Raw genomic sequence first — 23,120 nt, 5'->3', positions numbered from 1 at the left:
TCTAATAGATTACAATTTGTTCATGTAAATGGGGAATCTTCTTCACAGACTAAAGTTAATTATGGAGTTCCACAAGGTTCTGTGCTAGGACCAATTTTATTCACTTTATATATGCTTCCCTTAGGCAGTATTATTAGATGGTATTGCTTAAATTTTCATTGTTACACAGATGATACCCAGCTTTATCTATCCATGAAGCCAGAGGACACACACCAATTAGCTAAACTGCAGGATTGTCTTACAGACATAAAGACATGGATGACCTCTAATTTCCTGCTTTTAAACTCAGATAAAACTGAAGTTATTGTACTTGGCCCCACAAATCTTAGAAACATGGTGTCTAACCAGATCCTTACTCTGGATGGCATTACCCTGACCTCTAGTAATACTGTGAGAAATCTTGGAGTCATTTTTGATCAGGATATGTCATTCAAAGCGCATATTAAACAAATATGTAGGACTGCTTTTTTGCATTTACGCAATATCTCTAAAATCAGAAAGGTCTTGTCTCAGAGTGATGCTGAAAAACTAATTCATGCATTTATTTCCTCTAGGCTGGACTATTGTAATTTATTATTATCAGGTTGTCCTAAAAGTTCCCTAAAAAGCCTTCAGTTAATTCAAAATGCTGCAGCTAGAGTACTGACGGGGACTAGAAGGAGAGAGCATATCTCACCCATATTGGCCTCTCTTCATTGGCTTCCTGTTAATTCTAGAATAGAATTTAAAATTCTTCTTCTTACTTATAAGGTTTTGAATAATCAGGTCCCATCTTATCTTAGGGACCTCGTAGTACCATATCACCCCAATAGAGCGCTTCGCTCTCAGACTGCAGGCTTACTTGTAGTTCCTAGGGTTTTTAAGAGTAGAATGGGAGGCAGAGCCTTCAGCTTTCAGGCTCCTCTCCTGTAGAACCAGCTCCCAATTCAGATCAGGGAGACAGACACCCTCTCTACTTTTAAGATTAGGCTTAAAACTTTCCTTTTTGCTAAAGCTTATAGTTAGGGCTGGATCAGGTGACCCTGAACCATCCCTTAGTTATGCTGCTATAGACGTAGACTGCTGGGGGGTTCCCATGATGCACTGTTTCTTTCTTTTTTTGCTCTGTATGCACCACTCTGCATTTAATCATTAGTGATCGATCTCTGCTCCCCTCCACAGCATGTCTTTTTCCTGGTTCTCTCCCTCAGCCCCAACCAGTCCCAGCAGAAGACTGCCCCTCCCTGAGCCTGGTTCTGCTGGAGGTTTCTTCCTGTTAAAAGGGAGTTTTTCCTTCCCACTGTAGCCAAGTGCTTGCTCACAGGGGGTCGTTTTGACCGTTGGGGTTTTACATAATTATTGTATGGCCTTGCCTTACAATATAAAGCGCCTTGGGGCAACTGTTTGTTGTGATTTGGCGCTATATAAAAAAATTGATTGAATTGATTGATTGATAGAGTAGTTTTGTAATTGCGGTTGATATCCTACATATATTTCAGAAGTGACAGCTTTGTTTTGGTCATAGTATCAGCAGTGAGACTTTACACTCAATATTTCATCTGGACCTCATTAGGTGCAACATGTGGAGTGTAAATAGTTTGTTACTGAAACATTCTTGATGGTAGATGTTCGTTCCTATCTGAAAATTTGCTCCATTTCTTTTTGTTGTAAAGATTGTGTATTGTTAATTTTAAGGTGGAATGCTTGAAGCTGTGGTTCGTGTTTTGTTAATGTTATTGTAATCTCTACTCCCATCTTTTGCACACAAGTCCATTTCAGAAATGGGATTATTCACTTATTTGTATCAATTTTTCTCTTCTGGCTGGTTGTCCCTCCTCCTCATGAACTTTCTCTGCTGTCAGTGACTTCCTCACCAGGTGAAGAAAAGGTCAAGGTGCTCATGGTCCCAGTCCCAGTACCAGTCTTCATTCCAGTTCCGATGAACATGTACTCTCAAAAGACACCTGTCCCCATGGCTATGCCCATGCCTGTATGTCCAGTTATACTACCTACATTTTTCCATAACAGTGCAATGATGAATGGAATTCGTCAGCAAAAAAATAAATTGATAAATTGTTTTTCTACAGGTTCCAGTACCTTTGGTGGTACCACCACAGAAAAAGGAAGTGAGTGATGTAGCTGTCCAATCTGAGCCTGTACATGTGGAGGAAGATAAACAGAAGGTCTTGCCCATTGCCAGTGAAGGTGGGACAAATCCAGCTGCAATTTTTATTATCTGTTTAAATTTAAGTTGTTCTGCAAGTTTTACATAATTGGCTATTATCATCCAAAATCTTTGGATGTAATTTACGTCATCACAGATGATCCGGCCTCATGCTCTTTATCTTTACAAAGAGCATTAGGCTGACAATAAACTGTAAGTGAGCCCGCGTTGGAACGGAAGGCAGGTTTTTGCCTTTTGTTCATGGCCAGATGTTGGACATAAATTACTTCAAAGTGTGTTATGCAAATAAGGTCTAGACCTTAGCTACTCCATTAACAAGCACTTTGGTGACAGTGGAAAGGAAAAAAACCTCCATCCTTTTTGATGATAAGAACAAATCTCAAGCAGGCCAGACCCAGCGGGGTGACCATCTGCTATGACCATTCTAACAAGACAAAACAAAAGACACAAGATCGATAGAACATGCTATGTCAAATGTTGCAGCTAAACAGCCATATATGTAATCCAGTGCACACAAAGACAGAAACCAGTCAGAATCTCAGAAGATTCATTTTATTGTTGGACAAATACAAATGCATTGTTCTTGTTTAACGCAACAAAAGTGACTTTTGGCTTTCTCATCGAAACATATGTGTGAACAATTATTAGACAACTAAATGAAAAACTAAAATTTTCCCATCAAATTTTTTTCATTTTTAATGTGCAACAAATACAACTCAAGAAAAATAAACCATTTCAACATTGCATTAGAAGCTTCAGGTCATCTCCTGTGTGCTTTGGTCCATTGTTGTGTTTGTGTGTGTTCTCTGTTACAGACCAGGACAGTTCTCACCCCAGAGAAATAGACCCCGAGGAGATGACTCCAATTATCAGTGAGGACAATGAGCCTGAAAAACAAGAGTGCACGGTACAACGTAATGAAAAAGAAGAGTGCATAGAACAGGCTGAAGAAAACGAACATTCCAGCAAACAAATCAGCGAAAAAGAAGAGCGCACAACACAAAGAGATGAAAAACTGAGGTTCACAATACAAACTGATGAAAAAGAAGAGTGCACAGTGCAAACGGATGAAAAAGAAGAGTGCACAGTGCAAACAGATGAAAAAGAAAAGTGCACAGTGCAAACGGATGAAAAAGAAGAGTGCACAGTGCAAACGGATGAAAAAGAAAAGTGCACAGTGCAAACGGATGAAAAAGAAGAGTGCACAGTGCAAACGGATGAAAAAGAAAAGTGCACAGTGCAAACGGATGAAAAAGAAAAGAGCACAGTGCAAACGGATGAAAAAGAAGAGTGCACAGTGCAAACGGATGAAAAAGAAAAGTGCACAGTGCAAACGGATGAAAAACAAGAGTGCTCACAGCAACCTGATCAGCAACCTACTATATACTCTGTGGGAAGCACTGAGGCAACTGATCCAAAAATTAGTGCCCAGCCAGAAGAAAGCATGATAACGAGTGAGCCACCTTCCACCAGCATTGAACATGACTCCCCCTCTTCTCCCATGATGGACCTGGAGACTGAATTACCAACTGGTGAGACACCATATCAGTTGAATTGTTGCACATCCCCCCAAATCCAAGGTTTTGAGGCCAAATATTTTTCCTTTGTTGATGAAAACTGTCAGGTGGTTCTGTAAAATTTGCAGTTTTTTCTTCTTGACTGAGCACAGTGGACACCAGTTTAAAAAGAAAATATCAATTCACAAAAGCATCAGAAACATCTGAAACTACTTTTACATTAATACCCTGTCACACAAGAGTACGAATGCCGTATGAATGGACACTCGATCGACATTTGTGCAAATTCAAGCTGCATTCGAACCCCTCATGCAGCATTCATGTACTGTATGAGGGGCGAAAACGAATGTAGAGAACGTGCACACCACTATCGAGCTGCATTCGAACGGGGCAAGATTTGAACAGCGATCAAAGGGCAGTCGTACCACAGTCTGACTGCATTTGGAGCATTCTGATCACATTTGAGGGAATCTCGAAATGAACCAGGCACACCAAATCCTGCTGGCACATCCCACTTCTGAGCCCCCCCCCAACATCCTGTTCAGTACTACACTGCGCACAGCTAAACAGGCTGTCACAGCTGTAATACACATCATATCACAGTTACAGCATCTAATACATATGAAGTACTGATGTTGGAATTGTATTTCCAAGCCATCACAGTATGAATAGAGTAAATAGTCACCTTTGGAACAGTTCCAGATGGACCCACTCGGTGCACGCCAGATTCGGGAGCTGCTGCACTCCGAATGTGTGCGAATCATTTGAGGCGGCTTCAAAATACATTCTGGGTATTCATACGGCATTCATACACAGCTGTACGAATGTCTTTCCCATACGAATGTGGCATAAATCCTGGCTGTTTTCCCCCCATTCGGGCTGATTTGGCCTCATTCTGGCTCATTCGTGCGCTTGTGTGACGGGACCCTAAGTAGCGCTCTGCTCTATGTCTGTGCTCAGCGTACAGGTGCTCCAATATTCTATAAATCTGCTCAAATGTATGAAATATGCTGCTTCTGGCTCAGTTCTCATGTGCAGTGGTCCAACCCCATGGAATTTGCAGTCAGGCGTGGTGGTACATCTCAGCATTTGCTGTTTGGTTTTTAATTTGAGTTAATTATGTTAAACTGCTCTGATTGTATTAGAGCAGTTAAACCCCAATACCCTGCAAAATATTTGGATTAGCTGTCACATGACATTGAACCTAAAAGCATTCCTGTGTTACTGGTTTGAACACCCACACATTATTTATGAACATAACATCTACTATACAGTGCTTTTCCACTACAAGGAGTAGATCTGCAGTACAAACCTACCATTTCTAAGAAGTAGTCCCAAGTGCAGGCCTAGTTCCTAGTCCTTCTTTTCACCAGGTTCATATAAATTTGGAGCAGTGGCACAGACAGATGCACAGACTGTCTGCATAGGAATTATGTGGCTAAATATTTTTTTGCCCTCCTGATTCAGACTGGGACCTCACAGTTTGCTTGTTCTCATGTATATGTTTTTCTGTTTCCATGACAACTATACATATCACCAAATCATAGCACAAGTCACCTCATTGTGCTATGCGTGGTGTCTAAAGTTTACAGTCCCATGAGCAAGGACATGCCAACAGTGCAGTGTAGTTTATGATGTTACAACTGTGGCCACGTTTGAGATGGTTGTTATGTTTGAAGACCCATTTGGGACCAAGTTTTCGGATTGTCCTCCTTGATGCCACTTATTTTTGAGGATGCATCCGTCCCTCCATAATGCAGTTGAGGTCTCAGTTCCTGAATGTGTACTTGTCCCTGTGGAGGAAAAGCACCTGTAGATGAGTTTCAGAAAGGTCGTGTTCAGGATGAACAAAGATTTGGAGCAGATGGTCACTGTCAGACGTTTGTGTTTTTGCAGTACTGTTGGATCAGAAGAGGTCAACTCCCCAGCGAGGAGTGAAGAGACCCAGAGAAGGTTCCTCTGGCCGTAAACGGGTATGGCCCCACCCCACCCACTTTCTTTTTAACCAGCCTCTGCTCTATGCAGTTACTCGACTGACTTTGATTTAATTTGTACATTCTTTAAGAGTAACTTCTTACTATGACATTTTATGACGACCTCTATTCTTACAGTAGTGTTCAGAATAATAGTAGTGCTATGTGACTAAAAAGATTAATCCAGGTTTTGAGTATATTTCTTATTGTTACATGGGAAACAAGGTACCAGTAGATTCAGTAGATTCTCACAAATCCAACAAGACCAAGCATTCATGATATGCACACTCTTAAGGCTATGAAATTGGGCTATTAGTTAAAAAAAAAAGTAGAAAAGGGGGTGTTCACAATAATAGTAGCATCTGCTGTTGACACTACAAACTCAAAACTATTATGTTCAAACTGCTTTTTTAGCAATCCTGTGAATCACTAAACTAGTATTTACTTGTATAACCACACTTTTTCATGATTTCTTCACATCTGTGAGGCATTAATTTTGTTGGTTTGGAACCAAGATTTTGCTTGTTTACTAGTGTGCTTGGGGTCATTGTCTTGTTGAAACACCCATTTCAAGGGCATGTCCTCTTCAGCATAAGGCAACATGACCTCTTCAAGTATTTTGACATATCCAAACTGATCCATGATACCTGGTATGCGATATGTAGGCCCAACACCTTAGTAGGAGAAACATGCCCATATCATGATGCTTGCACCACCATGCTTCACTGTCTTCACTGTGAACTGTGGCTTGTATTCAGAGTTTCGGGGTCGTCTCACAAACTGTATGCGGCCCTTGGACCCAGAAAGAACAATTTTACTCTCATCAGTCCACAAAATATTCCTCCATTTCTCTTTAGGCCAGTTGATGTGTTCTTTGGCAAATTGTAACCTCTTCTGTACTTGTCTTTTATTTAACAGAGGGACTTTGCGGGGGATTCTTGCAAATAAATTAGCTTCACACAGGCGTCTTCTAACTGTCACAGCACTTACAGGTAACTCCAGACTGTCTTTGATCATCCTGGAGCTGATCAATGGGAGAGCCTTTGCCATTCTGGTTATTCTTCTATCCATTTTGATGGTTGTTTTCCATTTTCTTCCACGCGTCTCTGTTTTTTTTTTTTTTTTGTCCATTTTAAAGCATTGGAGATCATTGTAGATGAACAGCCTATAATATTTTGCACCTGCGTATAAGTTTTCCCCTCTCCAATCAACTTTTTAATCAAACTACGCTGTTCTTCTGAACAATGTCTTGAACGTCCCATTTTCCTCAGGCTTTCAAAGAGAAAAGCATGTTCAACAGGTGCTGGCTTCATCCTTAAATAGGGGACACCTGATTCACACCTGTTTGTTCCACAAAATTGACAAACTCACTGACTGAATGCCACACTACTGTTATTGTGAACACCCCCTTTTCTACTTTTTTTTACTAATAGCCCAATTTCATAGCCTTAAGAGTGTGCATATCATGAATGCTTGGTCTTGTTGGATTTGTGAGAATCTACTGAAGCTACTGGTACCTTGTTTCCCATGTAACAATAAGAAATATACTCAAAACGTGGATTAATCTTTTTAGTCACATAGCACTACTATTATTCTGAACACTACTGTACATGTACTGTATTCATAGAACCTTTGTAAACTATTTTTTAAATATACTTCAGTATTCTCCTCAGCTAGCTGTTGTGACTGTAATCTGAGCACATCCATTTCAGAGTCGAAGGCGCACTGCTTCACTGGATCGCCGTGCAGTCAAGTCTCCAGCCGGCTCAAAACTGAACCACTTATATGGAGTTAAAGCGTGGAAGAACTGGGTCCAGCAGTGCCATGCCCAACCACAGGGCTGTAAGACTCCATCAGAGTGTTGACGTTACTCGCCTTATTGCTGGTGTCTTTGGCTGTAAGTCATGTATTTGTGTTTGTGATACTTCACAGCTCATTCACTGGATGTTAAAGAGGACATCCTCCAGTGTGACTCCGCCCAGCTGAGCGTGGCTCTGTCTCGCTTTGTCAGACAAGTGAGACGACCCAACGGAGAGACTTACAGCCCAGATAGCATCTTCTACCTCTGTTTGGGCATACAGCAGGTAGGTACACAGACCTCAGGGGCCTGTACTACGAAGCGGGGTTACTGGCTTATCAGGGTAACTTCAGGAGTAAGATGATGACGTGTGGAGTAACTTCCCGGTTAACCCGTACTACGAAAGGTGGATAGGTTTTGATTGAGGTATGCTGCCATGGCAATTTATGCGGTGTGCCAAACCTGCTCTGAGCAGGTTATGTTCTCGGTTAGCTTGAGGTTTTCGCTTAACCACTCCCTTTATAAGTACCGTCCATCCACCTTCAATCACTCTGAAGACAATGCCAGCCTACCTGGATGATCCGTTTGATATTGGGGCACAAATTGTGAGGGGCTCTCTTCGCAGGGCGAGGGTTTTTAAAGACCGCCAGAATCCGCTGACATACCCGGATGATATTCTCTATGAAAGATATAGATTCTCAGCCGAGGGAATTCGTTATCTTTGTCAGCTGATCGGGCCAGAAGTCTGTAACATCACCCATCGTACACTGTAAAAAAAGACTGTTGTTTTACAGGAAAACACTTGCGGCTGTGGTTACCAGGGAATTCCTGTAAAAAATACAGCAGTTAAATGTACAAAAAAAGAGAGCTCTTGTTTGTAGATTTAACAGTTCTTTTAATGTGAGTCAGCCGTGGTTCATTCACTGTAAATCCATATACATATTATGTCTGTAATGTTATCTACTGTGCTGCTCTGTATGTTTTACAGGAATTCCCTGGTAACCACAGCTGCCAGCGTTTTCCTGTAAAAACAAGTCATTTTTTACAGTGTAGCAATGCCCAGAGGATCGAGCAGATAATGTGCCTTGTGCCTATTTTGCCAGTGGACAATTTATTTATTCCATCGGTGATGCTGAACATCTGAGCAAGAATACTGTATGTCGTATGATTCGCAAGGTAGTACTTGCTCTGTCTAAACTGTTGGATGCATTTGTCGTTTTCCCTGGCCATTTATCCGCAATGCAATTCAAATAATGGTTTTATGCAATTGCGGGTAATTACTAATATCAAAATAGGTCTAATGCATGTCCATTAATTAGTCGAAGTGGGGCTTATCAAGCTATGAATATAAACCTGCCGTTCTGAAGGATGTTTTTATATTTCATCTTCACCTGCTGCCAGGTGCGTTTGGCACTGCTATTGCATCTGAAATATTGACAGGATTAGGAATAGCAATCATGCAGTCAAGGTAGCCTATTTAGGAAACATTAAATTAACCTAACATTTATTAGTAGGCCTATGCCCACTTCTGAATCGTGTCGCATCTGGGCGTAATTAATGAAAGGTCATTTTTTTACACATATTAGACATTCCGCAGGTTAATCATCTGTAACAGATTTGGGGAACAATTGAATTGTATGTACACATTTACCCGATCAGCAATACATTGCCAAAAAGCCTGTCTTGCTTTATTGGCAGACGATGTGTTCGATTTCCCCCTTAACATTAATTTAAATTCCTCGTAGCTCCGCATAATAATCGTTCATTCTTCTTCGGTGAAGTAAGGTGGCCGCGCCATCATTGAAAAATGGTGACACCACTTAAGAAAACCAGGTTTTGTCAACCCCGGTTTAAGAGGTTGACCCTGGGTTACATCTGAATAAGTTGACCCCGCTTCGTAGTACAGGCCCCAGGTGTTCGACCTTCAGACAGGTAAACAGTGGCTTTTTACATTTGTTTGGGGTTTTTTAATCAGAGGATTCTCATAGACTTTATAGACTGTCAAAAGTGTCCTGGCAGCCTGGAAAAGATAAAAATAAAAAATCCATGCCCTGTCCTGTCTCACATAGAGGATTTGCATGTGACTTCATCACTCTGTGCGCTTGTTCAGCCCCATTTTGGTAAACAGCAGTTATTTTTGCAGAGGGAATTTCACTTATTTGTGTCGCTATACCCCACATCAACAAAGGTTTAGGGGTGTATTTTGGTACCACTGTCCGGCTGCCCGTCTGTTTGTGACTCTGAGAAACTTTGCACAGTGGCAGCTCACCATGAGGAGATTTGCATGAAGGAAACTAATTGTGGTCTGGAGTCTTCAACCAGAGATAACTGGACTTTTTAATACATCATATTTCTCAGTTATATTTGCGAAAGACTGGCAGCATGTCCAGGGTATACCCTGCCCCTCTCCTAATGACCACTGAGGATAGACTCCTGCCCCTGTTTGACCTTGAAATGGAATCGTCAGCATGGCATTCCCTTGGTGGCAAGGAAAATTGTCTCGTGATCGATTCCTGGCTGGGATGGTCGACTGGGAGATGGCTGAACAGGCCCAGTCTGTTTCTGACAGATGCTGCACGTGGTTACTGTGGGAAGCTTCTGCTGGTCAGGATCTTGCTCTGTCTCCTTCCTCTTTCTGCCCTTGTCCTCGGTGCAAATCGTCTGCATTTTTACCAAACATTTCCACTCCCGTGTGGATCATTGCTCACCAGCTGGCTCAGTCCTTTACTTGTTCATCCCAGGTCTTCCAGTCGATGGAGCAGCTCTTGAAGTTGTACTAGAAAATAAATGAATGTGAATTTCATGTACAGAGGTTGACCAGTAGATAAATCAGCTTGTTAAAACTTACTTTTCATTACTTGAGAGTTTGGATGAATCTGATGATATTCACACACCTCTCAATGTTTTCCTTATAGACAGACAGACTTTATTGTCATTGTCATTACAGGACACAATGAAGTTTTAAGACACTACTAGAGGGTGCATGTTAAAACCAGTAAAAACGCAAGTTAAAACTGTTAGAACAGACAGAAATGTCACATCTAATGAATATAATAATGTACATGTTGTTAACACTTGGTGAAAAAATATGTTATTTGCCAAAGTGAATATAAATATTGCATTTATTGAGTCTAGATTGTTGCACTTGATTGAATTTTGTTCATAGATAAAGAGGCAGATAAAACAGTCTTCATGGCACATGTTTAGTGTCTTGATGGCCCATGAAAAGAAACGGTTTAGGCTGTTTGTCCTGCTCTTAAAGCTCCTGGACCATCTCCCAGAGGGCAGCAGGCTGAGCAGGTTGTGTCCGGTGTGGGACTGGTCCCTGACTATAGTCCTGGCTCTGGAGATTCATCGAGAGCTGGCAGTGTCTTCCAGAGAGGGCAGAGGGCAGTCGATGATTTTCTCTGCAGTCCTTATGAGCTCTTCTGTCTGCTGCTGAGTGGCCGGTGTACCCGTCTGTGAGGCAGTATGCCAGTACACTCTCAGTGGTGGAGCGGTAGAAGAACACAGCTGCAGGTTGTGTTCCTTCATGAAGTCAAGTCACAGCCTGAACTTCTTTACCACCACTGTTGTCTTTGCAGACCAGGTGAGGTCATAGAAGATGTGTTCCAAGGGACTTGAAGGTGCAGACCGTCTCCACAGAGTCCACGTTGATGTGGAGTGGGACAGAGTCAGCTTTCTGCCTCCTGAAGTCAGGGACCACTTCTTTGGTTTTCTTGGTGTCCAGCACCAGGTTTTAGGTCATTCTGTCTCATGTTTCACAAACTGGTACTAGCTACTGTTCATGCACTCTCCCTTGTGGCACGCGCACGCTCACTCCTGACAGGGTCTGTGCTTTGATTTGCCAGTTAAGTCAGATAAACACACATATGGGAAGCTGGCAACTACTAAATGAGGTCTGAACCTGTCCTGACTAGACTGACTGATAGTGATGCCTTATCTGGTTTGGGTCTCAAATTGGCTCTCCAGTCATGAAAACTGACAGACCAGTGAGGAGCTCCATTTTCATAGACTAACAGGGGCGTCGAGTCATGTCTCGAGTTTGATGGACTTTAGCGTGTGATTCTATTGCAAACCCTTTATAATTAGACTTTGACCACCATTAGCAGGAATATAAAATGTGTCAAGTAGAGTAGTTAACACTCTTTGTCTTCTGTCATACCAAAGCCCAGTTTCTCTGTGTTTGAGAGGATTTCCTGTGGGCACTCCCACCATGAAATCATGCTGATGTGTTCGGTTTCTCAAAGAGGTTCAATGTAGGATTTGCATTCCACTCGCTTCATATTACAAAAACAACAAACTGCCTGTTTCTAAGACACCATCTGATTTAGTGTTAAGGTGTCATATCTATAGGGAAACAGCAACATGCAACTAAACATGTTTTCGCTCTTTCCAGTAGAATGGAATCAAATTGGTATTCTTGGATAGGAAATTGTTATTCTGTATCTCCTAGTTATTGTCAGTTATGCTGATGTTCTTCTGCCTGGTTCTTGTCTCATTCTGTTTTTCTTTTGACAGTATCTGTTCATAAAAGGCCGCATAGAAAACATTTTTACTGATGAGCTGTACAGCCAGTTTGCCAAAGAAATCACTGGGATGCTGCGACTCTGGAAACCAAAGCTTCAAGCTGGTGGTATGGTTACTGTCATTTATTTAACACAGTTTATTTCACATGACCAGAACCTGATCTCACTATATGGTCACTACGCATGTTGATTTGGGCCTCACAACTGAAGAAAGGCCTCATTTCCCCCATAGCAAATGTCAGCGACTTAATGATGACAACTATTTGATGCCATGATAAAGCTAAACTATCCTTTGGGAGATGAGAAAAGGGGAGAGGGTGTGAGAAAGTCCATGAGAGAGAGTTTTGAGACAGCAGTCGGGTAAATGTGTTCTCCCCTCTCCATGTTTGAGCTCAGCCAGTATAAGTTAACTCTCAGGCTCTGATGCTACAAGTACCAAGTCAAATAACATCTCATATAACTCATAAATAAAAGAAAAAAGTGTTTTAATGTAAAACCTGTGCCAATGTCCCTACAAAGACGTTTCCTGTTAAAGTCACAGCGTCATTGTTTCATGTGGCTGAGGCCTAATTTGACATTATAGAACAGATTTGAGCTTAACCTTTTCTTTGCTTTAAAAAAAACATAAATCAGCAGAAGGGTGGTGAAAAATTTTCCACAGGTTGGATCATGTTTCATTAAGTAGTAATTTTAAATAAAGTGTTATCTTCTGTGCTGTTTGTGAACCGGCTAAACAAACTGTAAATGACGCGTTGCTGGATTAATGAATACTTTGGAGTAAAATGCAATGTTTTTAAATATTCTAATTATTCTGCTTAACTGTGTCTGACTCCTTTTAAATAACGTATAAATCCTTTTTGTTTTCATAAATTTGATAACAAAAACTAATTCTTAAAAACAATATAAAATACCATATTGAAATATTTTGATATGTGACATCAGTAAAACCAGTAAAACCCACTAAAGGCATAAAAGGGCTTATTATCAACTCTACATTGATCAAATATCCAAATATTTCTCTGATATAATTATTCCTGTCCAAATGTTGTTTTTTTGCACTAAGTGGATTTGATTGTTTGTCTTTGGCCTCACTAGTTCAGAAATTATATTATTTTCTGCCTCATATGTTAAAATGGAAGTGGTCAGATCACTGCTTCCACCTAGTTTTTAACACATTGATAAAAGTTTTTGTAATTAAGTTAGTTATTTTAATTTCTTATGTGAAGCTGTATAAATAGATTGTATATTTATTTGCGTTTTCATATTTCAGACATTCAGATTTTCCTGAGCAATAAAAAAATACATTTTGTTAATGTTGTCAACATACATGTCATTTTAAAAACCATTTCAGCACTGGCTGAGTTTTTAAAAGTACTGGTTTGGCACCAGTACTGAGAAAACAAAACCAAACATGATAACCATCCATGTTCTTTGTAGGTCTCTACTTATTCTTACACTGACAAATGAAGCAAATGAAGGGATTGTAGTGAGAGCAGCAGGGGGATATGGTGACTGTGTGTCAATGGCAAATGGTTTACAGGAGTCAGGTAGGATGGTCCCTTAGCAAAAAACTTGCTTAGGGTACCAGAGGGGTTTAGACGCCTCACGTATCATCTTATTACAGTAGTTAACTTAGACATACAGTAGTGTTCAGAATAATAGTAGTGCTATGTGACTAAAAAGATTAATCCAGGTTTTGAGTATATTTCTTATTGTTACATGGGAAACAAGGTACCAGTAGATTCGGTAAATTCTCACAAATCCAACAAGACCAAGCATTCATGATATGCACACTCTTAAGGTTATGAAATTGGCCTATTAGTAAAAAAAAAAAGTAGAAAAGGGGGTGTTCACAATAATAGTAGTGTGGCATTCAGTCAGTGAGTTCGTCAGTTTTGTGGACAAACAGGTGTGAATCAGGTGTCCCCTATTTAAGGATGAAGCCAGCACCTGTTGAACATGCTTTTCTCTTTGAAAGCCTGAGGAAAATGGGACGTTCAAGACATTGTTCAGAAGACAGCGTAGTTTGATTAAAAAGTTGATTGGAGAGGGGAAAACCTATACGCAGGTGCAAAAAATTATAGGCTGTTCATCTACAATGATCTCCAATGCTTTAAAATGGACAAAAAAAAAACAGAGATGCGTGGAAGAAAACGGAAAACAACCATCAAAATGGATAGAAGAATAACCAGAATGGCAAAGGCTCACCCATTGTTCAGCACCAGGATGATCAAAGACAGTCTGGAGTTACCTGTAAGTGCTGTGACAGTTAGAAGACACCTGTGTGAAGCTAATTTATTTGCAAGAATCCCCCGCAAAGTCCCTCTGTTCAATAAAAGACATGTGCAGAAGAGGTGACAATTTGCCAAAGAACACATCAAGTGGCCTAAAGAGAAATGGAGGAATATTTTGTGGACTGATGAGAGTAAAATTGTTCTTGGCCGCAGACAGTTTGTGAGACGACCCCCAAACTCTGAATTCAAGACACAGTTCACAGTGAAGACAGTGAAGCATGGTGGTGCAAGCATCATGATATGGGCATGTTTCTCCTACTATGGTGTTGGGCCTATATATCGCATACCAGGTGTCATGGATCAGTTTGGATATGTCAAAATACTTGAAGAGGTCATGATGCCTTATGCTGAAGAGGACATGCCCTTGAAATGGGTGTTTCAACAAGACAATGACCCCAAGCACACTAGTAAATGAGCAAAATCTTGGTTCCAAACCGACAAAATTAATGCCTCGCAGATGTGAAGAAATAATGAAAAACTGTGGTTATACAACTAAATACTAGTTTACTCGTAGTGATTCACAGGTTTGCTAAAAAAGCAGTTTGAACATAATAGTTTGGGTTTGTAGCGTCAACAGCAGATGCTACTATTATTGTGAACACCCGCTTTTCTACTTTTTTTTTACTAATAGCCCTTAAGAGTGTGCATATCATGAATGCTTGGTCTTGTTGGATTTGTGAGAATCTACTGAATCTACTGGTACCTTGTTTCCCATGTAACAATAAGAAATATACTCAAAACCTGGATTAATCTTTTTACTCACATAGCACTACTATTATTCTGAACACTACTGTAAATTGGAACTAATGTAAACAACCTGTACAAATCCGCTCCGTGTGCGTGCATGTGACAGCAGGTGGCGTTATTTCTTCACGTGTTGAGGAGTCCTACCTGTGGGAGTGTAAGCAGCTGGGTGCCTATTCACCCATCGTGTTGCTCAATACACTGCTTTTCTTCTGCACCAAGAGCTTTGGCTTCACAACATTGGCTCAACACAGAAAGCTCTCTTTTGCCAACTTCAGCCGGCAGTCCAAACCCTGCAGCCGCACAGGAAAGGTCCAGTGCCTCCGATACCTGAAAAGTGCTGTTGGTCCAACTACTCGAGAAGAGACAGGTAGGTGTTGTCCAGTCACGTGTTTCTTTTGCACTTTGATTGTTTTTGTCACAGAGCAAATCGTTTAGTTGTTAAGTTTTTTTTTCAAAATCCTCCATAAATTACAGCTGAATTCACATTCATCATCTCAAAACGGTTTCTGTCCTTATCCCTGATAAGAGTTTAAAAATGTCATTTTGTGTTTACTGTTGTTTAGAGCGAACGAGGAAGAAGCAGGAGGAGATGGGGGGCGACATGGAGATGCTGGAAAACACTGCAAACCCTCTTCACTGTCCCGTCAGACTCTACGAGTTCTATCTGTCTAGATGGTGAGACACAAAGACACAACTCAGGTTTTGAGCAGCAAACGGAACGAGACAGCAGCAGAACACACTGATATTCACAAATAAGGTTGTTTTTTTTTTTTTTACAAATGCCTGAATACTGTTCTTTGTTCTCCTCTGCCTAATCAGTCCAGAGTCAGCGAAGAAGAGATATGATGTGTTTTACCTCCAACCTGAGAGAAATGTCAACACTCAAAGGTCAGTTCTCCAACATCAGAGAAACTCTGCCATGTCCAGGTTTTGTTTTGTCAGAGTGCTGTGGAGTTGACTTTGTCAGTTGTAAGAAACAACAAAACACATCCTGCTGGACCAGTAACTCCTGCAGAATCGGTACCGTGATGTAGAGGGACAGGTATTTATTCAATCACTGACATTTAAACCCTTCCTGATTTGGCCCAGAAATAAGAGGCCAAGATCAGCACCCTCAGAAGTACTTTGAGAGGATTTTGAGATGAATGTATATCCAAAAAATCCAGGGTCTGTGCCGATTTAGTGTCAAGTAATCATGGGGTGAAGCCCACAGACACCACCCATTTCTGTAGCTACCACGCTACAGCGATTCAGTCACCAGCACAACTAGCTTGGCACGGGGAAGGGTTCACCAGTCCCAAGGTTCACTCGACCAAAGCTTCACTAGTCTGTGTATTTACTCCAAATGAACTCTCTCGCTCTCTCACTCTCGCATCACAGATGAAAGAAACGTCTTTTTAGTTGAAACAAAAAGCACATGTAAGTGTACAGTTAGTAGTACAGCCTACGGAAACTTGGCATCAAAATATATTCCTTTATTGACCTGAACCTTCAGACTAGTGAGATGTTCCCCTTGGGATGTTAAATAAATATAACTTTGCTCTCTGTTTATAAAAAATAATTTCAAGTATGGCAGCCCGTACAGATCAACTGTGATCCCTTAAGGTCTTTTATGCTTCTATTACTATTCTATTCTATTACTCTGTGACTACGTAATCGTGAGCCTTTTAAAGTTCTCCGTCGGGGTTAAGCGTTGGTGGGTGTCACAATGCAGTTCCCCACCAGAACAGTAGGGGGCGTGGTGTTTTTCTGGCCTACTACGCCATGAAAGTCATCGATTGTGAAACGGGAAAAGTGACATTCTGAATTGATGTAGTTAGCGGACCAGCCGCAGCCCGCACAGTCTTCATGCGATCTCTATCACCTCGACGTGTAGTTAGAATTTTTGGGATGTGCACATCAGGCTACAGAGAGGGGCTCGGAGGGGGGTCATAACAATGCAGAGGGCTCTGCTTGGCTGCAGGGTTGCGGATACGGAGCAGCATGAACTGGGCTTCACAGCACTCAGCAGCACACCACAGGAAGCTGTACAAGAAGGAACAGGATTCTGGTCCAGCTTCTTCAAGGAGACATAACTAGGCTTAAAAAATACATATTTGTCATTTACATGTGTAAACAGACCTGTTTATGGACTTTCAATACAGAGGTTGACTACTTTGTTAATGCAGGTTAGTTTATTGCAAAAGATTTCTGATGTATAGTACACACGCACACAACTGGCATGGCTGAGCAGCGGTTCAAGTATTGTATTGCGAGCACGCCCCCTGTGCTCCAGTCGCTCAGTAAATGAATTAATTATGTGGCAGTCGAATCCTCTCGAGGTAGAAATGGTCAGAACTACAACACGCCTCATTTGTTATCTTCATATTTCCCAGTGTTGAATGTTGACATATTAAATATTCAAGCAGTTCTGTGCCTCCGTAAAATCTTTCTTACTTTTCTGTGTAGAGGAATTAAAGGAGACAAAATATGATTTTTCTGCTTTTTGCCCCAGTTCCCTTTGGTTTACATCCCAGCCTTTGGAGAGTTCCACCTTACAGAGCATGCTGACCCGTATCTTGGCAGTCCGCGAGGTTCAGCAGAAACAGGAAGCAGCTCTGCAGCAGCCGGCGGCGACATCCTCAGCCGCCAATGACGGTGTCCACTGATGCACAGCTGCACTTTCCTGCTTCCTGCTAAAACTGTGCATTCCATCAGTCATCTCTGCAACACAAACCTCTGATGCTGTTCAGGTCACCGTGGATTGAGGCTGCACGTACACTCATCCAGGCTGTTGGGACCCTGTTCACCGGGCTTTCAAAGACACAGCAGGATGAGAGACTGTGACACAAAAACAGGCATCTTTGAAATGTGGGGTTCTTGTATTGACTTACCTCAGTGGCTCTCTCCTCTCACAAACGTGCACAATAAGTTTACAAACATCTGACATTTCCGTCTGTATGTGTGGGAGTGGGAGTGAGCACCCTGCTCACCCGCTCTCATCTCATCCATGTACAAAGCTGCAGTAACAGTGCGTCAGTTTAAAGTGATGTTACTGGTCATTAATGAAGACCAGGTGTGTCTCATGTACAGTTCTCTAATTCCTAACAATGTTCTTACCCCAAATCACAAAAGGTAAAGCCGGTATGGAAAATGCAAATAAAAAAGCTCCGCACTGATTCTTGCTTTTTCTTTGATGTCTGTGTCATTGCAGAGAGCGTGAACCCAAGATATTTCAGGTTTTTTGTGGTCAACCTCATTTCATTTGTTAATGTACATACATTCCTGCATTTCAGGCCAGCAACACATTCCAAAAGACATTGACACAGGGACAGTTTAGGAGTAATAATGATGTAAAAAAAAAAAATAAAATAATGTAACTTGGTTTAAAAAAAACGCCATATCCACAAGGCTGAGTCTTTGAAAGGAGGAAAGATGGGCAGAGCATCTCCAGTTTGTCAACAAATGTGTGAGAAAATTATTGAAATTTTTAACAATGTTTCTCAAATGATTGAAAATGATTTACATATTTTCCCCTCTACAGCACAAATTATTACATGATTCAAGGAATTTGGGGTAAGTTCAGTGTGTGTAAAGCGCAAGGGTGCAAGCCTAAGCTAAATATCCGTGATCTCTGATCTCTCAAACAACACTGCATAAAGAATTGTCATTCATCAATAGCTGATATAACCACATCGGCAAGGAATTACTTTGGAAAACCTTTACCAGGCACAACAATATGGAGTTGCATTCACAAATGCCACTTAAAGCTTTACTATGCAAAAAAGAAGACTTTTGTTAACCTTGTTCAGAAGCTGCATCAGCTTCTCTGGGGTCAGAGTCATCTGGGTTGGACTGTGACACAGTGGAAACATATTGTGGTCAGATGAATCAGTATTCTTGTTTTTTGGGGGGATGAACGCAGTGTGCTCAGACCCAAAATGAAAAGGCTCATCCAGGCTGTTATCGGCAACAAGTCCAAAAGCTACGCTCTGTCATGGTGTGACTTTGTGTCAGTGCCCTTGGCAAAGGTAATTTACACTTCTGTGATGGCAGTATTTATGCAGAAAGGCATAGTGAGGTTTTAGAGGCACATATGCTGCCTTCAAGATGTCATCTTTTCCAAGAACATCCATGCATTTTACAAGACAAGGCAAAACAACATTCTGCACACATTACAAAGACATGGCTGCAGAAGAAGAGCATGTGGGTACTAGACTGGCCTGCCTGCAGTTCTGGCCTGTCCATGACAGAATCTGGGGAGGATTTTGAAACGAAAAATGCAAAGACGACAATTCCGTGCTGTTGCACATCTTAAGACACTTTTACAAAATGGGACAAAATAAGACCTATGCTCCACCATCACTCAGTGTCAACACATCTTTTAAGTGCTGTGAGAAGGAATGGCAACATTACAAAGTGGTAAATGATTTAGTGTCCCAATTTTTTGGGATGTTGCAGGCCTGAAATTGAGGAATGGATGGACATTAACAAAGGAAATGAAGTTGACAGAAAAAAAAATGAAAAGGCCTGGTTTCTCACAGTATGCAATGAAATCGAATGCAAAATAAATGTAAAAATCACTTATTTTCTGTTTGCATTTTCGGATCGCGTCTTAACTTTTATGATTTGGGGTTGTTGACTCTCTTTACAGCATATTCTGACATTGTGGGCCACAAGTGGTCTTGACTTTTCATCCTGATATTATCATTATTATTATTATTATTGACTTGATGGCTGTCATCAACAAACATCTTTGCTCATAAAAAATGAAAGCTTTGGAGTGTGTTCTCTCACTAAGCGGTTTAACATATTCACCCAGAACTGTGCACATTTTTACCACAGTGATGTTGTTATTAGAGTCACTGTGGGGAGGTGTTGGGCTTGAGACCGGAAGATCCTCAGTTCAAAACCCAGCCTGACTGGAAAATCACTAAAGGCCCTTGGGCAAGGTCTTTAATCCCCTATTGATCCCGTTGTGTAGTGAACACCTTGTATGGCAGCACCTTCACATCGGGGTGGATGTGAGGCATTATTTATAAAGCGCTTTGAGCGTCTGATGCAGATGGAATAGCGCTATATAAATGCAGTTCATTTACTGTGCTCCGACACACAGCCGGTGCTGATCAGAATGATAACATGGGCTTTTTTGTTTTTGTTTTGTTTTGTTTAAGTAAAACATAATTTGATTAAAAGCCAAAAGCTGTTAACTGCATCAGTGTAACCCGTCTCGTCACGCAGAGGAAAGCCTCTGATTATTTATTATTAGACATTTATTTTATTATTGTTTCCCCCATTTTATGTTGCTCTTCCTCTGTGGCTTTTTCTGTTCCCAACAATTATACTGGTTCTCGCCCACCTTCAATCTCTGCGGATTTACTTTTTTTTTTTTTTTAGTTTCCAGAAGATCTCCTTTCACTCACTCATCTCCAAACCAAAACCATCATAACACTGCCATTGTTTTAGCCTTTCATACATTTTTTCTGATTTCCGTTTTTAAAGGACATTGCCCAAAGTGTTATGTTAGCCCTCTCATATTTACTTGTTTACATGTCTAATCTGATAAAAAGCTAAAATAACCATTTTGCCCATATAATTATATGTGTGACCCATCAGTACTGTATTTTCATGAGTATATGTGGCACCTGTTAAAAAATGTCTCTTAAAGAGGAAAAACCCATATATAACACACAGCAGTATAAGTCGCACCTTTTTCTATAATATCAACTCTTTAATGTGGGATTTTTTTAGATATTGTTGAAGTGTACTTTTTATTCTTGGCATTAATATACTTTTTTATTTGACTTTTTTTATTTAGTGCTTTGATTCCTGGACAAGTCCTATATAAATAGTTATTATAATTATTATTAATAATGAGAGCACTTGATTTTTTGGTATATAAGGTGCACTGGACTGTATGTCGCAGGACCTCCCAAGCTAGTAAAGAACCACAATTTATACTCCAGAAAATATGGTGTCTGTTTTTGACATTGGTCATTTGAAATTTTGTGTATTTTTATCATTATTATTATTATTATTGTAAAAGCAAAACTCACTTGATTTTGAAAGAAGATATCATAAGCTTTAAAAAAAAAAATTAAGATGCCATTTTTTCTTCACATTCTAAGGATCTGAAATCCAAGATGGCATCCAGAATGGCTTCCGTTTAGCAATAATGCAATATCTTTGCTAATACACAAGATATAATTACAAACAAAGTATCTAAATATAGGTTTTGTGACACAGGGAAACCAATGGAATCAACAAATTACATCATTACATCATGTAATTTGATGATTCCATTGGTTTACATGTTTATATATGTTCATATGTTTAACTGTTTAATGTAATTAACAGGATATAAAAGGATTGAGTTCTTCTGAAAACTGTTGAGGTCTAAAAACATTCTGGACTCACATGCCATTCCAACTCAGAGAAACAATAATTTATTACCACCCTTGAAAAATGACAGCTACCTATTTTATAAACACTACCCAATGTAGAGCCCGTAGATCCCCACAGGCAACACGCTAGTAGTTTGTATAATCTGTTTGTTTGCTGCTCAGCTGACAAATGAAATCCAAATATCCACAGTTTTTGACGTCTTGTTAGGTGAAGACTGCCATGTTGGTTAATATACAGTGAGGCAAATAAGTATTTGATCCACTGTCGATTTTGCAAGATTTCCCACATACAAAGAATGGAGCAGAATCAGGTGAATTTTTGCTTTTACCAAAAAAATAAATTTATTTCATAACAAATGAGCCTACACTCTCTTGTTGGTGACAGGGCGGTGGGCATTTCCTTTAAGCACGAGTCATAGTCTATTATTGTATTGTAAGCATTGGTCTGTTTAATTTATTAGTATTATTTCTATTTATTCATACAATCAATCATCAATTCAAGTGTTTAACTGTGTTTTTAAGATGTTTATAAATGTATCCTCTGAAAACTTTTTTTCCCCTGTAGATTTTGACCAGTATTTTTGTATTTAGTGTTTCAACATCAGTCCTGAAAACATTTTTAACATTGCTTCATTATTTCTGGTGACTGACTCTTAGCTGTGCTGTTACCAAACCGCACACGTCACCACCTTCGTGACCGTCAGATGTGAAAATTGGCCCAAATGTATCTGGACGTACTGACCTTTATGACAGTACAGCTGTGTATATTTTAGGCTGCCATTTCTTAGAATTTTAGATGACAACATTGTTATGACTGTTACATCTACAATGAGTACAATTAGGTGTTTAAAATAAAACAATCATTTTTATGCATTATCTGGAATCTTCAAGTCACCTGTGGGTTTTATGTAGAGTTTAAGAAAGAACAGTTTATTTTGTGGTCTATCTCTATAAACGATTTTAAACTATGAAATATACTGTAACTGTCAGCTGCTGGTGCCAATCAAATCTTACCATATGAATATTACAGCTGTTGTCTCTCATTGGAAGATGATGGTGCACATGAGAGGTGATTGTGCACATGGACGATTATACATATGGAAGATGGTGCACATGGATGATTATAATGCACATGGAAGATGGTGCACCTGATAGGTGACTGCACATGGACGATTATAATGCACATGGAAGATGATGGTGCACATGAGAGGTGATTGTGCACATGGAACATGATGGTGCACATGGATGATTATGGTGCATATGGAAAATGGTGCACACGGACAGTTATGATGCACATGGAAGTTGATGGTGTACACGGATGATTATGGTGCATATGGAAAATGATGGTGCACATGGACGATTATGATGCACATGGAAGATGATGGTGTACACGGACGATTATGGTGCATATGGAAGATGGTGTACATGGAAGATAATGGTGCACACGGAAGATTATGATGCACATGGAACATGATGGCGCACATGGACGATTATGGTGCACACGGAAGATTATGATGCACATGGAACATGATGGTGCACATGGACGATTATGGTGCATATGGAAAATGATGGTGCACACGGACGATTATGATGCACATGGAAGTTGATGGTGTACACGGACGATTATGGTGCATATGGAAAATGATGGTGCACATGGACGATTATGATGCACATGGAAGATGATGGTGTACACGGACGATTATGGTGCATATGGA

The 23,120-nt window shown here is 40.4% G+C and overlaps 2 protein-coding genes across 2 annotated transcripts in view; one reads left to right on the top strand and one right to left on the bottom strand.

Moving 5' to 3' along the window:
- Positions 1-1,796: 1,796 nt before the first annotated feature.
- Positions 1,797-18,135, top strand: LOC117501229 (zinc finger MYM-type protein 4-like). The gene is made up of 11 exons (XM_034160091.1): positions 1,797-1,969; positions 2,067-2,184; positions 2,980-3,696; positions 5,578-5,654; positions 7,367-7,496; positions 7,587-7,738; positions 11,974-12,088; positions 15,132-15,389; positions 15,586-15,697; positions 15,842-15,910; positions 17,517-18,135. Exons 1-11 carry the CDS (start codon positions 1,880-1,882, stop codon positions 17,668-17,670), a joined length of 1,992 nt encoding a protein of 663 aa, XP_034015982.1. The 5' UTR covers positions 1,797-1,879; the 3' UTR covers positions 17,671-18,135.
- Positions 17,756-23,120, bottom strand: part of LOC117531873 (homeodomain-interacting protein kinase 1-like) — a 28,883-nt gene continuing 23,518 nt past the window's right edge. The window contains exons 10-11 of the mRNA XM_034195066.1: positions 17,896-17,912; positions 17,756-17,815 (exon numbers count right to left, since the gene is read on the bottom strand). Of these exons, the coding sequence (XP_034050957.1) occupies positions 17,756-17,815; positions 17,896-17,912 (77 nt within the window). The remainder of the gene's footprint in view (positions 17,816-17,895; positions 17,913-23,120) is intronic.

Source organism: Thalassophryne amazonica, chromosome 19 (assembly GCF_902500255.1).
Source record: "Thalassophryne amazonica chromosome 19, fThaAma1.1, whole genome shotgun sequence".
Classification (NCBI taxonomy): domain Eukaryota; kingdom Metazoa; phylum Chordata; class Actinopteri; order Batrachoidiformes; family Batrachoididae; genus Thalassophryne; species Thalassophryne amazonica.
The sequence above is the reverse complement of the archived record's forward strand: the minus strand, read 5'-3'. Positions and strand labels throughout refer to the sequence as shown.